This window comes from Lepus europaeus, chromosome 9 (genome assembly GCF_033115175.1).
Source record: "Lepus europaeus isolate LE1 chromosome 9, mLepTim1.pri, whole genome shotgun sequence".
NCBI lineage: Eukaryota > Metazoa > Chordata > Mammalia > Lagomorpha > Leporidae > Lepus > Lepus europaeus.
Genome location: NC_084835.1, coordinates 106303893 through 106319676, shown reverse-complemented (window position 1 = coordinate 106319676; position 15784 = coordinate 106303893). Strand labels below are relative to the sequence as shown.

Here is a 15784-nt window from a genome sequence, read left to right as displayed (position 1 = left end):
TTGCCGGTTTGGGTCCTAGCTGCTCCACTTCCGATTCGGCTCTCTGCTGTGCCTGGGACAGGGGGCAGTGGAGAGTGGCCCAAGTCCTGTGTGGTGCAGGAGACTCCTAGCTCCTGATCGGCACAGCTCTGGCTGTTGCGGCCAGCTGGGGAGTGAACTGGTGGATGGAGGACCTCTCTCTTCCTCTCCTCTCTGTGTTAACTCTTTCATATGCATAAATAAATCTTAAAAAAAAAAAAAGCAATGCTCGTGTATCAGTTCAGAATGTTCAAATAGAAAATAATTTAAACTAGGCTGGTGCCGTGGCTCAACAGGCTAATCCTCCGCCTTGTGGCGCCGGCACACCGGGTTCTAGTCCCAGTCGGGGTGCCAGATTCTGTCCCGGTTGCCCCTCTTCCAGGCCAGCTCTCTGCTGTAGCCCGGGAGGGCAGTGGAGGATGGCCCAAGTGCTTGGGCCCTGCACCCCATGGGAGACCAGGATTAGCACCTGGCTTCTGCCATTGGATCAGCACGATGTGCTGGCCGCAGCGCGCCGGCTGTGGCGGCCATTGGAGGGTGAACCAACGGCAAAGGAAGACCTTTCTCTCTCTCTCAGTCCACTCTGTATAAAAAAAAAAAAAGAGAGAGAGAGAAAATAATTTAAACTAGGCCATTTGTTCAAAAAACCCTTCAAAGTGAAAAGCTACTTTAGGCTTCTATGAACTTATGCTGATACGTATATCAGCTGTCTAAGCTCTGGCTGTGTACCTGAATTTCTTGAACTTACTGAGTAAAAAAATTATGATTTCTCAAGAAGCCACTTCATTGTTGCTTCATGTGCACACAGAGATTTAAGTAACTACCAGTGAAGAAAGAGGAAGGCAGCGATGTCCAATGCAACTTTTTGTGCTAGTTTGAAAGATTTATTTTGAAAGGCAGAGTGATACAGCTTCCATCTGCTAGTTCACTCCCCAAGTTGTTGTATGAGCAGGGGCTGGGCCAGGCCAGTCAGGAGCCAGGAACTCCATCTGGTCTCCCAGGTGGGCGGCAGGAACCCAAGTCCTTGAGTCATATCTACTGCCTCCCGGGTGCATCAGCAGGGAGCTGGATCAGAAGAGTAGCTGGGGCTGGAACGGCGCACCAGGTGGCACAGAGCTAAGTGTTACTTTTTAAAAAAATTTTTGACAGGCAGAGTGGACAGTGAGAGACAGAGAGAAAGGTCTTCCTTTGCCGTTGGTTCACCCTCCAATGGCCGCCACAGCTGGCGCACTGCACTGACCTGATGGCAGGAGCCAGGTGCTTATCCTAGACTCCCATGGGGTGCAGGGCCCAAGCACTTGGGCCATCCTCCACTGCACTCCCGGGCCACAGCAGAGAGCTGGCCTGGAAGAGGGGCAACCGGGACAGAATCTGGTGCCCTGACTGGGACTAGAACCCGGTGTGCCGGCACCTCAAGGCGGAGGATTACCCTATTGAGCCACAGCGCCGGCTGTTACTCTTTAAACTTTCTTTTTTAAAACTGAGCCTCTCTTATGACGTGACGTGTAACTGCATGGATAACAACTCAATGTTTTAATTATTTATATAAATACTTATTTAATTTATTTAAAGGCAGAGTTAGAGGTGGAGAGGGAGGCGAAAGAGGGAGAAGGAGGAGAGATCCAGTTGTTCATTCCCCAAATGCCTGTAACAGGCAGGCAGAGCTGGGCCACGCTAAAGTCGTCAGGAGCTCCATCTAGGTCTTCCAACAGGGTAGCATGGCCCCAAGTAATTGAGTCATCATTCGCTGTCTCCCAGGATACATTAGCAGGAAGGTGGAATGGACATGAGAAGCCAGGAAATGAACCAAATCTCTGATAGAGGATGTGTTAGGTGTTCCTTGGAGCAGCTTAGCCAGCTGTGCCACAATGCATGCCTGCCCCCTGATCAATCAGGTTATCTTTCCCACATTTCACTTGCAGGTAAATTTTATCCCAGTATTATAAGCAACTGGCCTAGGAGATCCAATTATAATAAAAACACGGTTGATAAAAAAGATAAAACCAGTTAAAATTTCTAATAGTGCTTAAATTCTAAAAATTCAAACATCCAGGAGGGTATCAAGTGGAGGGTTTAAAGTTCCTTTTCTCTGCCTAACTTCTAGTTTTCTACAGAGCACAATCCAATATGGAAGGCATTAGCTTCATGTGGCTATTTAAATAGAAACAAAACCAAATGAGCTCTGCTCCTCACACTTCTGTATGGCCACGGCTCACAGGCCCAGAAGCCCACGCGCGTAAGTGCAGGATCACAGCAGTTCCCTCACTGCAGGAGGCTCATTGGCCACCACTGCTCTTCACGGCCACCACTACCCACTTCGCATGTCTTCTTGTTATGCATCCTTGATGTGTTCTTGATGTAAGGCCCTGATCAGTTCTGTAATTTTTAAAATTCTCTCATTCTGGGGCTGTCTTTTCACTTTCTCAATGGCATCTTTTAAGGCACCTAAGTTAGTTTTGATGCAGTCCCTTGCGTTTTCCCGTTACCTGTGTTTTTGGTGTTATCTAAGAATTGCTTACTTTTGTGTTTTCTTGTAGGAGTTTCAGTTCTTGTGGTTAGGTCGACGGCCCCTTTTCAACTGTACAGGTGGTAAGGTAAACACAGGAGGTAAGATCCCCAGTTGTTCCAGCATCTGTAGAAAACTCTTCTCTCCTCACTGAGTGGTACTGGCCCTCTTGTTGAGAATCAATAACCAACCGATCAGAAATAAAATGGCTTGCTTCTAAACTCCCAGTTCTGTTCTTTGATCTCTATGTCTACCTGTATACCTCAACGTCTTCACGACTGCAGCTTGTAGTAGTTCTCACATTGGTAAGGCTAAGTCCTCCATCTCTCTTATCTCCAAAGCTGTTTATGGTTACTTGGGGTCCCCTGTATTTCTAAATGAATTTTATCATCAGCTTGACAATTTCTGAAAAAAAAAAAAAAAAAAATCCAGCTGAAGTTTGAGAAATTGTGTGGAATATGCAGCCCAATGTTGGCAGTACTGCCATCTCCACAACGTCAAATCTTCCAGTCCAAGAACATGGATTTTCCATTTATTAAGATTAATTTCCTTCAATGATGTTCCATAGTTTTGTCTTTCTTAATGCTATTGTAAATAGAATTTTTAAGAAAGATTTATTTACTGATTCGAAAGGCAGTTACAGAGAGGCAGAGAGAGAGGTCTTCCATCCACTGGTTCACTCCCCAGATGACTGCAATGGCTGAAGCTGTGCTCATCTGAAGCCATGAGCTTCTTCCGGGTCTCCCAAGCAGGTGCAGGGGCCCAAGGACTTGGGCCATCTTCTACTGCTTTCCCAGGCCATAGCAGAGAGCTGGATCAGAAGTGGAGCAGCCAAGACTTGAACTGTGCTCATAAGGGATGCCATCACTGCAGAAGGTGGCTTTACCTGTTATGCCACAGTGCCAGCCCTTAGAATTTTCTTAATTTCATTTGTATAATGTTCGTTGCTAGTATAGAAATACAACTAATTTTTGTATATTGGTCTTGCATCCTACAACTTGAAGAACTCTTTAAAGAATTTTTAAAATGGATTTCCTACATATATCAACTGTGACTATATATGGTTGAGTATGTCTTATCCAAAATGCTTGGGACTAGAAGTGGTTTGGACTTCAGATTTTGAAATATGAGTATAATCCTGTTTCTATATATATATATATATATATATATGTATATATATAAAGATTTATTTATTTGAAAGAGTTACACAGAGAGAGGAGAGGCAGAGAGAGAGAGAGAGAGGTCTTCTACCTGCTGGTTCACTCCCCAGATGGCCACAACTGGCTGCAATGGCTGGAGCTGTACCTATCCAAAGCCAGGAGCCAGGAATTTCTTCCGGGTCTCCCAAGCGGGTGTAGGGGCCCAAGCACTTGGGCCATCTTCCACTGCTTTCCCAGGCCATAGCAGAGAGCTGGATCGGAAGTGGAGCAGCCAGGACTCGAACCAGTGCCCATATGGGATGCTGGCGCTTCAGGCCAGGATGTTAACCAGCTGCACCACAGCGCCGGCCCCAATCCTGTTTGTATCTGCCCATATTCTGTTGGTGATTTTTGTGTTTATATTCCTAAGGGATATTGATCTGCAGTTTTCTTGTGACAGCTCTCTCTGGTTTTGAGTCAGGGTGATTCTGGGGTGCCTCTTCTGTTTTTGGAAGTCTGTGAAGAATTTGGGCTGATTTTAATGTTTGGAGCATTCAGCAAGGAAGTCATCTGGACCTGAGTTTTCTCTGTGATACTTTAAAAACTGCAAATTCAACGTTTCCTTGTTACTGCCAGTTGCCTTTGTAAACCTGCTTTTAGGGAGAATCGAAACGATGCAGATATTATCTGTGAGGCTGGTAAAACTCAAGCAGAAATAGGTTTGTCAAGGGCGGCACCTGCAGATTGGGAAGAGTCAGATAATTATCCAATTACTTCTCAAGGCTTGACCTCCACTGTCTAATTTACTCTTTAAACTTTCTCTTATTTGTCCCTTCCACAGACAAATGCTTTACCACTGCTAATGTGGTTTCATGAACTTATGCACGAGAAACTTCAGACTGTTCCACATAAAAATTTATATACAAACCTCTTAACTGACACTTGCAGCAAGTCCTAGTCACAAACTATTCATTCCTCAAGGTTCTATACAGATGTACAGATATACAGATATGCTGGAGTCCCAGCCGTGGTGCCAGCTCTAACTCAGACAAGATGTCTCATCTGTTTCTACCACACACAAAAAAAAAAAAAAAAAAAAAAAAAAAAAAAAATCAGGCTGGGATTTAATCAGCAAGGTTCTTTCTGGTGCTAAAAATACACCATGTTATTCAGAATGACATTCCCACTGCTTCCTCTTCAGAGTGATTGAAACGAAACTGTTTTTTGTTACACACACACACACACACACACTCTTCATTCTTACAGAACCTATCAGCCAATTCACAAAAACGTTGAGAGAGGAACAAAAGGGAGTCTGTGGTTAGTTATGATTCCAACATCTCAACGTCCCAAGTCTGGTGTGAAACAGCTGTTACTAATTCTCTCTCTACAGTCACACATCTGCCTCTCCACAATGCCTTACTTCCTATAAAGACTACTTCAGAGGAGGCATCTAGCCATTGTGCTTTCAAAAACACAGGGTTACTTTTCAGAAATCCTGAGCCTATCGGAGAAACTGAATGGTATCTCATCAGTGGTCTCTACTGGCACGTTGCTTCTACTGAACTGGCAAGAGTAATGGTGGGTGTGGTAACTCGAAATAAAAGCATCTTGAGTCCGGCTGCAGTGACACCCATCTGCAGGCAGGATGGGGTCCGAGGTACCGAGCTGTGAATGGTAGACGCCATGGAACGAGTCCTGAGAGGAGTGGTAGTGTCCCACTGCCCCCGAGGTGGCTGCAGAGCTCTGGTACGGGCTGCTGGATGGGAGACATGTCTGAAAACGTGTCTTCCTCCCCAGGTCCCGGTGCATGTCTAACTTGGCGATGAGAGGCTTCCCAACGTTCACCTCCTGCTTCTCCTCCACAGTGTCTTCCAATCCCGAGTACTGATACGATAAACACACCGTGAAGACGAGCTGCTCCTGAAACAGAAAGGTTCACGTGTTTACAGTGAAATGTATCAATCTTAAAACTTTATTTGTGGGGCCAGTGCTGTGGTGTAGCAGGGAAAGCTGCTGCCTGCAGTGCCAGCATCCCATGTGGGTGCCGGTTTGAGATCCGGCTGCTCCACTTCTCATCCAGCTTCCTGCTAATGTGCCTAGGAAGGCAGAGGAAGATGATCCAAGTCCTTGGGCCCCACCACCTACATGGGAGACCTGGAAGAGGCTTTTGGGAAATGAATCAGTGTATGGAAGACTTCTTTCTCTTTCTGTAACTCTTTCAAATAAATAAATAAATCTTAAAACACACAAAACTACATTATTCGCACACAAACAAAACCCACTCACTCCCCTTTCCCAGGTTCCAAATCCTCCAGGCACCCTTTACCTCCCCCAGGTGGAACCATGTCTCCTCTCCTTCACCCAACACTTAGCAGTCTGGGAGTTCTTGTTCCTGTCAGTAGTCAAAGTCAGAGATGCCACATTCTAGTCCTGACAAACAGTGACAAGGCATTTGCCAACAAAAAAGTGGTCTATGTCAAAAACTGGAGCTGGTTTCTAAAAATTCTATGAGATGATAATCGATACCACAGGTAGAAAGTGGAGAGGAATTAGTGTGGGGTGATTCTGGCAGGGAAGAGGAGACTGGTTACACAGACACACACAGAGCTTCGTGCCTGATGTCCTCCAGGGTTCTGGCTGTCAGGTTCCATGGCCGTGGCAACTATGAATAAATTAAAAACAGTTCTTGCAGAGAGAAGTTCAATAGCGTAGAGCCAGCTTCTCATTTCTAAGTCAGCCTGAAATGAAAAGGACTAAAAAGAAATTCCAATTCTAATCTGTTGTGTTTTGTAGAAAGGCACAGAACCAGGACACAATTAGCCACGTGTCACCTCACGATAAGGAAGTTAGGCGATTTTGTTATTGTGGGACCACCCCAGAGTGTACCTGCACAACCACGATGGCCACCATGTCACCAGGTGACCTGGTCCAATGTTGGCTGCGATGTTTCTGTGGCACACGATTGTATTAGAAAATGTTAAGCTGTTTAAAAGCAGAATACACTCAGGTTCCCACCGTTTCGACAACACGGAGGTAAACACACACACTCTCGCACAAGAGCCCATGGCCATGGTCAGGGGCTGAGGACAAAGAGGGTCACTGATAAAATCCACTGTAGACTGGTTGTTTCTACTTCAATTCAATACTCAGTGAAGTGGCACCTCTGCGGACTCTGCCAGAATGAATTTTCACTTCCACACAGTTTCCCACTAATAGCTGTGAACAGGAAAAGCAGTAACCTTTAGCTTTTGCAGTGAGCTGAGCCTGGTGTAGAGGCACTGCTTGGGAAGGTCCTTGGACACCAAGTAACTGCCCGTCTCTTCAGGTGTTCCTTTATTTGCATCTTTCGGGTCAATATCTAGGTCCTGTTTAAAAAAAAACAAAACAGCGACTGCTATTGAGGAAGTCAGTGAGTCACACTACATGGTCTATGACATAAAGCATCAGGAGAGACATCCTGTCTCGGGACTGTTGGACCTGAGCCAGTAACCCCTGATCTAGCACAAAAGAAACAATGAAAACAACACTTTATGGCTGTAATAGAAATTCTAACTCTGCAGTAACTCATGTAAAAAGTAAAGTTAGTTCTGAAAGTACAGTTGCACCTCCTAACCTACCCGTTTCCTTTAAGCACACAGAGCCCCATTTGGTGAAAATCCTGGAGTCTCTCCCGTGTTACCATCATTTTGGGAAGGTGCGGGAGAGTCACATGTAAACGAACATGCCAGAATCAGTCTTGCCCCTTGTCTGCTTTTAGAGCTAACCTTGTGACCAGGGGCTCCCCTACTGCACAGCCTCAAAGCAGATCTTCCCAAGGGCAGCCTGATCAATGCTGGGGTCTGATGCCAGACCATTTGTTCTCACATGAAACAGTGTCCTTTCTGAAGTCTCTATCAATAATAAAGTGATAGAAGCTGGCACTGCGGCATAGCGAGTGAAGCCGCCGCCTTTGGTGCTGGCATCCCATGTGGGCACTGGTTCAAGTTCTGGCTGCTCCACTTCTGATTCAGTTCCCTGCTACAGCCTGGGAAAGCAGGGGAAGATGGCTCAAGTCCTTGGGTACCTTCACCCACATGGGAGACCTGGAGGAAGCTCCTGGCTCCTGGCTTTGGATCGGCGCAGTTCTGGCCATTGCGGCCATTTGGGAAGTGAACCAGCAGATGTAAGACCTCTCTCTCTGTCTCTGCTTCTCTGTAACTCTGCTTCTCAAATAAATCTCTTTTTAAAAAAAGTCATATATTTTTGGATTTGCCTTATTCTTGCTTGCTTCTCAATTCACCACACTTAACGCATGAAAGGGTGGGCAGAGTACTATTTATCGGCTTCTTTAGACCAAGACAAACTAACATGAGGTCTAAATGTTTGGCAAGCACAGAATTAAACTTCTCTTCCTCCAGTGCTTGCATAACTTGACAGATAAAACTTTATTATATATATATATATATATATATACACACACACACACACCATTAATTTTAAGTTTTAAAAATTTAGTCTTTAGTGAGACTGTATCACTGCATTTTAGATAGGAGCAAAAAGGAGAAACTTACAAGTGGAAAATCGGTGACATAGGCATCGCACATTATGATCTCAGGTGGTTTGTGGACTATACTTGTGTAGATTATCATGACATTGGAAAACTCTGCTGCAAATCCCAACTGAATCTGAACACCACACTGAAATTTAAGACACATACTTTCTGGAAGTTCTGAAAAAGAATGTAAGAACAACCTATAAAGAAGTCTGTAGGGTCTGGTGTTTAAGGTGCAGTGGTTTAAGTTGTCACAAGGGAAGACTGCATCCCACAGCAGAGTGCTTGGTCGGATCCTGGCTGTTTCGCTTTCCATCCAGCTTCCTGCTAATGCATCCTGGGAGGCAACAGATGAAGGCTCAAGTACTTGGATCCCTGCCACCCCCGTGGGAGACCTGGATGGAGTTACAGCCTCCTGGCTTTGACCTGGCTCAGTGCTAGCTGTTGTGGGCATCTGGGGAGTGAACTAGCAAATGGAAGATGGCTCTCCGTCTGTCTCTCTTTCTGGCTTTGATATAAAATGAAAATAAATAAATTATATAAAACCATTTAAAGAATACTTGGTAAATCTGATGATGATAAAGAGCAAGTACTCTTTATGGAGTAGAATATAGATGCAGCCTTTGCTTTTGAATAAGAACACTATATAATCAATATTATATTGTTTAAACAAACACATATAATTACAAAAAGAAAAAAGCTCAAGGGGCTGGTGCTGTGGCACAGCGGGTTAATGCCCTGGCATGAAGTGTCGGCATCCCATAGGGGCGCCAGTTTGAGGCCCAGCTGCTCCACTTATGATCCAGCTCTTTGCTGTGGCCTGGGAAGGCAGTGGAAGATGGCCCAAGTCCTTGGGCCTCTGCACCCACATGGGAGACCCAGAGGAGGCTCCTGGCTCCTGCTTCGGATCAGCACAGCTCCAGCCGTTGCAGCCAATTGGGGAATTAACCAGTGGATGGAAGACCTCTCTCTCTCTCTCTCTCTCTCTGAATAACTCTTTCAAATAAATAAATCTAAAAAAAAAAAAAAAAAAAAAAAAAAAAAAGCTCAATACAGTATTTTGCAAACAAATCAAATCTTTAATTTACTATTTTCTCATAATTCTTGCTCATATGCATATATAATTTAAAATGTTTTTATTTATTTATTTTTGTTTGAGAGCCAGGGAGAGAAACAGAGAGAGAGCGAGAGCTCCCATGGGCTGGTTCTCTTCCCAAATGCCCAGGAGCCAGGAGCTCAATGCAGGTCTCCTATGTTGGTGGCAGGGACCCAATTACTTTGGCCATTACCTGCTACTTCCCAGGGTGTACTTACTAGCAGGAAGCTGGAATTCAGAGTGGAGCTGGGACTCAAACCCAGGCACTCTGATACAGTGTCTCGGTGTGTCTTTACTGCTGTACCAAATGCCCACTGCATGCATAATTTTTATAATGGTAGTCAAAGGTACAATTGCAGATATATTTTCACTGTTGCCTCACTCTTCATGACAAGAATTTTTAATAAAGTACAATGTTACAAAATGGACAAATCAATGGTTACCTTGAACCATTCTGCTACTCCTGAATCTTTTATTTTTATTGTTTATTTATTTATTTTAAGATTTATTTGAAAAACAGAGTTACAGAGAGAAGCAGAGACAGAGAGAAAGGTCTTCCATCTGCTGGTTCACTCCCTAGATGGCGGCAACGGCTGGAGCTGCGCCGATCTGAAGCCAGGAGCCAGGAGCTTTTTCTGGGTCTCCCACACGGATGCAGGGGCCCAAGGACTTGGGCCATCTTCTACTGCTTTCCCAGGCCTTAGCACAGAGCTGGCTCAGAAGTGGAGCAGCTGGGGCTCAAACCGGCACCCATATGGGATGCCTATGCTTCAGGTCAGAGCTTTAACCTGCTGTGCCACAGCACTGGCCCCCTATTTTTTTTTTTTTTTTTAAGATTTATTTATTTACTTGAAAGTCAAAGTTACACAGACAGAGAAGGAGAAGCAGAGAGAGGGAGAGGTCTTCCATCTGCTGGTTCACTCCCCAACTGGCCACAATGGCTGCAGCTGTGCCAATCTGAAGCCAGGAGCCAGGAGTTTCTTATGGGTCTCCCATGCGGGTGCAGGGGCCCAAGGACTTGGGCCCTCTTCCACTGCTTTCCCAGGCCATAGCAGAGAGCTGGATCAGAAGTGGTGCAATGGAAGATGGCCCAAGTCCTTGGGCCCCTGCACCCGCATGGGAGACGGGGAAGAAGCACCTGGTTCCTGGCTCCTGGCTTTGGATCGGTGTAGTTCTGGCTGTTGTGGCCATTTGGAGAGTGAACCATGGAAGGAAGACCATTCTCTGTCATTCTCAATGTCTGTAACTCTACCTCTCAAATAAAATAAATAAAATCTTAAAAAAAAAAAAAAAAAAAAGTGGAGCAGCCAGGACATGAAACGGCGCCCATATGGAATGTTGGAGCTTCAGGCCAGGGCATTAACCTACTGCGCCACAGCGCCACCCCTCCTCTCTCTTTTTTAAAAGATTTTATTTGAAAGGCAGAGTTACAGAGAAAGAGAGAGGGAGAGACAGAGAGAGAGACAACCCTATCTTCTGGTTCAATCCCCAAGTTGGCTACAATGGCTGGGGGTGGGCCAGGCCAAAGCTAGAAGTTTAATCTTAGTCTCCCACACGGGTGCAGGGGCCCAAGCACTTGAGCCATCTTCTGCTTTCCCAGGCCATAGCAGAGAGCTGGATTGGAAGAGTAGTAGCCGGGATTCGAATGGGTACCCAAATGGGATGCTGGCACCGCAGGCGGAGGATTAACCTACTGCACTACGGCGCTGGCCCCAGTAAAATAAATTTAAGAAAAAAATTTAAAAGAGGGCCGGCGCTGTGGCATAGAGGGTAAAGCTGCTGCCTGCAGTGCCAGCATCCCATATGGGAGCTGGTTCTAGTCCTGGCTGCTCCACTTCCAATCCAGCTCCCTGCTGTGGCCTAGGAAAACAGAAGATGGCTCAAGCGCTTGGGCCCCTGCACCCGTGTGGTAGACCCAGAAGAAGCTCCTGACTCCTGGCTTCAGATTGGCCCAGCCATGGCCGTGGTGGACTTTTGGGGAGTCAACTAGAGGATGGAAGACTTCTCTTTCTCTCTCTCTCTGCCTCTGCCTCTCTATAGCTCTGCCTTTCAAATAAATAAATAAATCTCTTAAAAAATTTAAAAGAAGGAAATCTGTGTATAGGTTTTTTCATAAGACAAATTTTCCACAAACTTTTTGAAGACTTTTCATATACACGGATTTCAAAATCATTTGCACCAAATAAACTTATTTTTTAATTCCATTTTCCCACATACTCTTTGAAGTCACTTTATATTTGCTGAGTGGCATGCTTGTATTTGCCATCAGGCTCTCATTCAATGTCCGCAACCCTGCAAGTAGGAACTACTCCTTACTACTATTGTACAAATAATACATTTGTCAAGTGGCAGGGACTGGACCAGAACCCATCTGATTTTATCTTTTTAAAAAAGATTTATTTATTTATTTATTTGAGGGGCTGGTGCTGTGGCATAGCAGGTAAAGCCACTGCCTGAGGTGCCAGCATCCCATATGGGCGATGGTTTGAGCCCCAGCTGCTCCACTTCCGAGCCAGCTCTCTGATATGGCCTGGGAAAGTAAAAGAGTATGGCCCAAGTGCTTGGACCCCTGCACTTACGTGGGAGACCTGGAAGAAGCTCCTGGCTCCTGGCTTTGGCCTGGCCCAGCGTTGGCCTTTGTGGCCATCTGGGAGGTGAACTAGCAGATGGAAGATTTTTCTCTGTCTCTCCCTCTCTCTCTGTAACTCTGACTCTCAAATAAATAAATAAAAAACAATAAATGAATAAATAAATCTTTAAAAAGCAACCGCTATAGCTGTACCTATGAAATTTGTATTTATTAAAGAAAAGCTTTCTTAAAAAAAAAAAAAAAAGCAATAGGCTACATAATTCGGTACTTTCAACATTAATCAGTCTACTATCCATAACTGAAACATTTGTTTACTTTTAGATTTGCTACCAGGCCAAAATATTTTTACAAATTAGGAGGAAGTTGTCTATTCAGGAAAACAAAATTTTATGATTTAAGCTAAGTGCATTTTAGAAAAATCTCACACATAAAAGGAAGAGCCTTTTCCATACCATGAGCCTTGGCCCATTGCAGATTCCGCACCAGAGACTCTGCAGAACACGCCGTCCCCTGAATTGGGTCTGTCAGGGCCCTCTTTTCGGACAGGCTGCTTCGAATCTCCAGAGCCTGCTTGCCTTTCGTGAGGTGACATTTACCCATATCTAGGAGATAAGAAAGTCAATGTTATTTTTAAGACCAGCAATTCTCTCCTTTTAAAATTTTATCTTATTTATTTGAAAGGTACAGTGACACAGAGAGATGGCACAAGATTTCACATTTGCTGGTTCACTCCCCAAATGTCTGCAACAGACAGGGTTGGGCCAGGTGGATGTCAAGAGAAACCAACTCCACCTGGGTCTTCCACGTGGACGGCAGGAATCCAAGAACTTGCACCATCATTTGCTGCTTCCTGGGTGCACAGCAGCAGGAAGCTAGATCAGAAGCAAAGGTGGGACTCCATCCCAGGCACAGCTTAACCAGCTCTGCTACAACACCCAGCCCCACCACCAATTCTTCTGTTATGTTTTAAATATTTATGTCCAGGATGTGTCTAAGAATCAATTTATACTCTCAATATTATTCATTTACGCCACAGATATTCACTGGGCCTATGTGCCAGGCATGGCTCAAGGTGTTGGGGACGTAGCAGGGAGCAAACACTAAGATTATTAGCCTGTTTACTCCTGAAGGCCCCTTTCTAGTTCTCATCTTCTATAATTACGTTGAATTCCTAATTTGTTATAAACTTATACACATACTCTGAAGGTAACCTCACACATTATTTTTAGTCTGCCTGTGTGTAAGGAGATTTTTAGGATGGAGAGGCTTGTATCTCGGTTCGGCTCTGGTAAACAAGTAACTTGTCTGCCAGATGACCTTCTGCTCCTTGGGAGCCTGGCCAGATCCCAGGGAGAAGGATAAAGGAATGTTTCTGATAAATGGGTGGGCATGCTTTGCATCTCAGCTCTCTGGCCAAGATTCAAGACGGGATGCACTGCTTGCCTAAAGTCTTGGCATTGAGCCACCTTTGTCCTTGGGGGCTTTAAGAGGGAGCCCTCAGAGCAAGCCTCTGCTGCTGCTGTTTCATCCCGGGGGGAACACGCAGTCAAGCTGAACGTTGAATGTGCCTGTGATGATTACTGATGATGTCTGATTCTCAGCATGGATCCTTTTCCAGTGCTTTGTGAGGATTGCCTAGTGGTAAATTCCTGGGTTGAGTCCCTTATTCTTAGGGACTCTCTCTCCTGTCCTTTATTTCTCTCTCTCTCCTGCTTCTTAAAATTTGCTACTTAAATAAACTGCTTGTTTCTCTATACTACAAGGCTTGTAGCATATTTCTTGCAGATTGAACTGAAAGTAACTAAGTCTGTGCACAGCAGACAGCTGAGAAAATAATTTGCTGTCACACTGTGTTTTGACTGTGACTTGTCACATGAGGTCAGATGTGGAATTTTTCACTTGTGGTATTATGTCAGATTTTGGAGAACTTTGGATTTTTGGTGATGGCTCAAGTAACTGGGTCCTGGTCATCCATGTAGGAGGCCCAGAGTAGGTTCCTGGTTCTTGGTTTCAGCCTGGCCCAGTTCTGGCTGTTGTGGGTACTTGTTGTGGCAATGAATCAGTGGCTAGGAAAGCTGTCTCTCTGCCTTTCAAATTAACAACAACAACAACAAAAAAGTCCCAAATATATAAAACTGATAAAAGCAGAAGTTTTCTGACTGAAGTAGGAAAATGGGCATTAAGGCCAACAGTCCCTGCTGCCTATGTTAAACAGGAAAAGTGGGTAAGTCACATGATCTAGCTAAAATATCTATGGTGATAAAAGCATGAAAACACATTTGCCTGACAGCTGCTAGCAAAACACCTCACACTTAAGCTGCCATCTTGGAAATACCCATGACACTCTGTTTTCCATTGGTGCTGGCTGGCAAAACAGCCACCTTCTTTTTGATAGGGCTTATATAAAATGGTATTTCACAAATCAAACTGCAGTCTACTGACATAGCAGGTGCTTATTCAGTGCCTGACACCAGCAGGCAGGGAAGAGGACAAAAGGGACAGAGACGTGGCATTTGACCTTTAGGCATTGTCTCCGAAAAACTACGTCTATTAAGAAAAGAACAAACTCAGCTTTTCATCAGCAGAGTCTCAGCATTTCTGTAAAGTTTTCTCTAATCCTCCGGAAGGCTGTTCACTGGATTTTTTTTTTTTTTTTTTTTGCAAGCAAATAGATTGGGCAGCACTGAGGCAACAGGAATCGAAGCAAGGTAGAGCTCTGAAGAGTAAACTACTTCACAGCTGCACCTGGGATCAGCCCTGGAGTCCAACAACGCTGCGTGCGATGGCGTGCAGCCAAGTCAGCAGGGCAGGAAGGCAGGAGCTCAGGAGCAGGGGTGCTGCTGAACAGTGCATTTTACAATGTATTCTAAAATAAATACGAATTCCAAATCCACAGTAACAGTAACATGATCACCAAACAGGGAACTCTGAACAGGCTTAGACCTTTTGCTCTCTCTTTATGCCAACAGTTTTATTTTGTGTTTTACCTTCTGCAACTTCATCCAGTAACACAGTAATTTTCTTGTCTTCTAATAATCTATCTTTTAAAAACTTCATGAAGATTCCATTTGCCAATCCAGAATGCTGGATTTCAAAAGCTTCTGCTCCTTGACACCTTAAAAACAGCAAAATAAAGAAGTGAAAGAAGCCTGGCACAGAAAGACAAAACAACATGTTCTTCCTTCTGTATGTGGACCCTAAAAAATCCCAACACATGGAAGCAGAGAACAGAGTGGGATTACCAGGAGCTGGGCACAGCAAGAACAGGAGGGGAGGGATGGGAAGCTGTCGGTCAAATGGTCAAAGGCCAAATGGAAAGATGTTGCTCAAAACTAAATTTTTCAGTTAGAAGGGGGAATAAACGGTCAGCATTTGAGGCGATGGATGAGCTGATCAGTTTGATCCAATCATTTCACACTGCATGCCTGTATCACAGCATCGTCTTGTACCCCATAAGTATACATAAGTTTGTCAATACAGGTTGAGCAACGCTCTCTCTCTCTTCTTCAGCAGAGAGCTTTGCTGGCAAAGCTTCACAAAGAGCACAATGAGGAGGGCCCACCCGGCAGACAGGCGGGCGCCTCAGTGAGGCACTGCAAGCCTTGACCACAGTCTGAGATCTGAGACTTCCCGAGTGCTAACGGGACACCCACGAGCTTTCAGATTTGGGAACCGTTTGCATTTTGGGACTCCCCACATCTCTGATTTCTGGTTTAGGGATGCTCAAACTATGAAGTCTATGTATGATTCCAAAACCTGGAAAACTCAGAAGTCTGAGACACTTGTGGTTCCAAGCATTTGAAGGGAGACTCAAGCTGTAGCCAATAACAAAAATAAATCTTCAAAGCAGCTAACACTCACCACGTGCCGCTCCCATCACACAGACAAGCTTCATCTCCGC

The 15784-nt window shown here is 44.9% G+C and overlaps 1 protein-coding gene across 2 annotated transcripts in view; it reads right to left on the bottom strand.

Annotated features, from left to right (window-relative positions):
- Window positions 1-4736: 4736 nt before the first annotated feature.
- The window catches only part of MALT1 (MALT1 paracaspase), a 66209-nt gene continuing 55161 nt past the window's right edge, over window positions 4737-15784 (bottom strand). For both annotated transcript variants that reach the window (XM_062201735.1, XM_062201736.1), the window contains 5 exons: window positions 14871-14998; window positions 12336-12485; window positions 8217-8374; window positions 6906-7031; window positions 4737-5586 (listed from right to left, as the gene is read on the bottom strand). In XM_062201735.1, the coding sequence (XP_062057719.1) occupies window positions 5146-5586; window positions 6906-7031; window positions 8217-8374; window positions 12336-12485; window positions 14871-14998 (1003 nt within the window). In that variant the 3' untranslated portion in view covers window positions 4737-5145. The remainder of the gene's footprint in view (window positions 5587-6905; window positions 7032-8216; window positions 8375-12335; window positions 12486-14870; window positions 14999-15784) is intronic.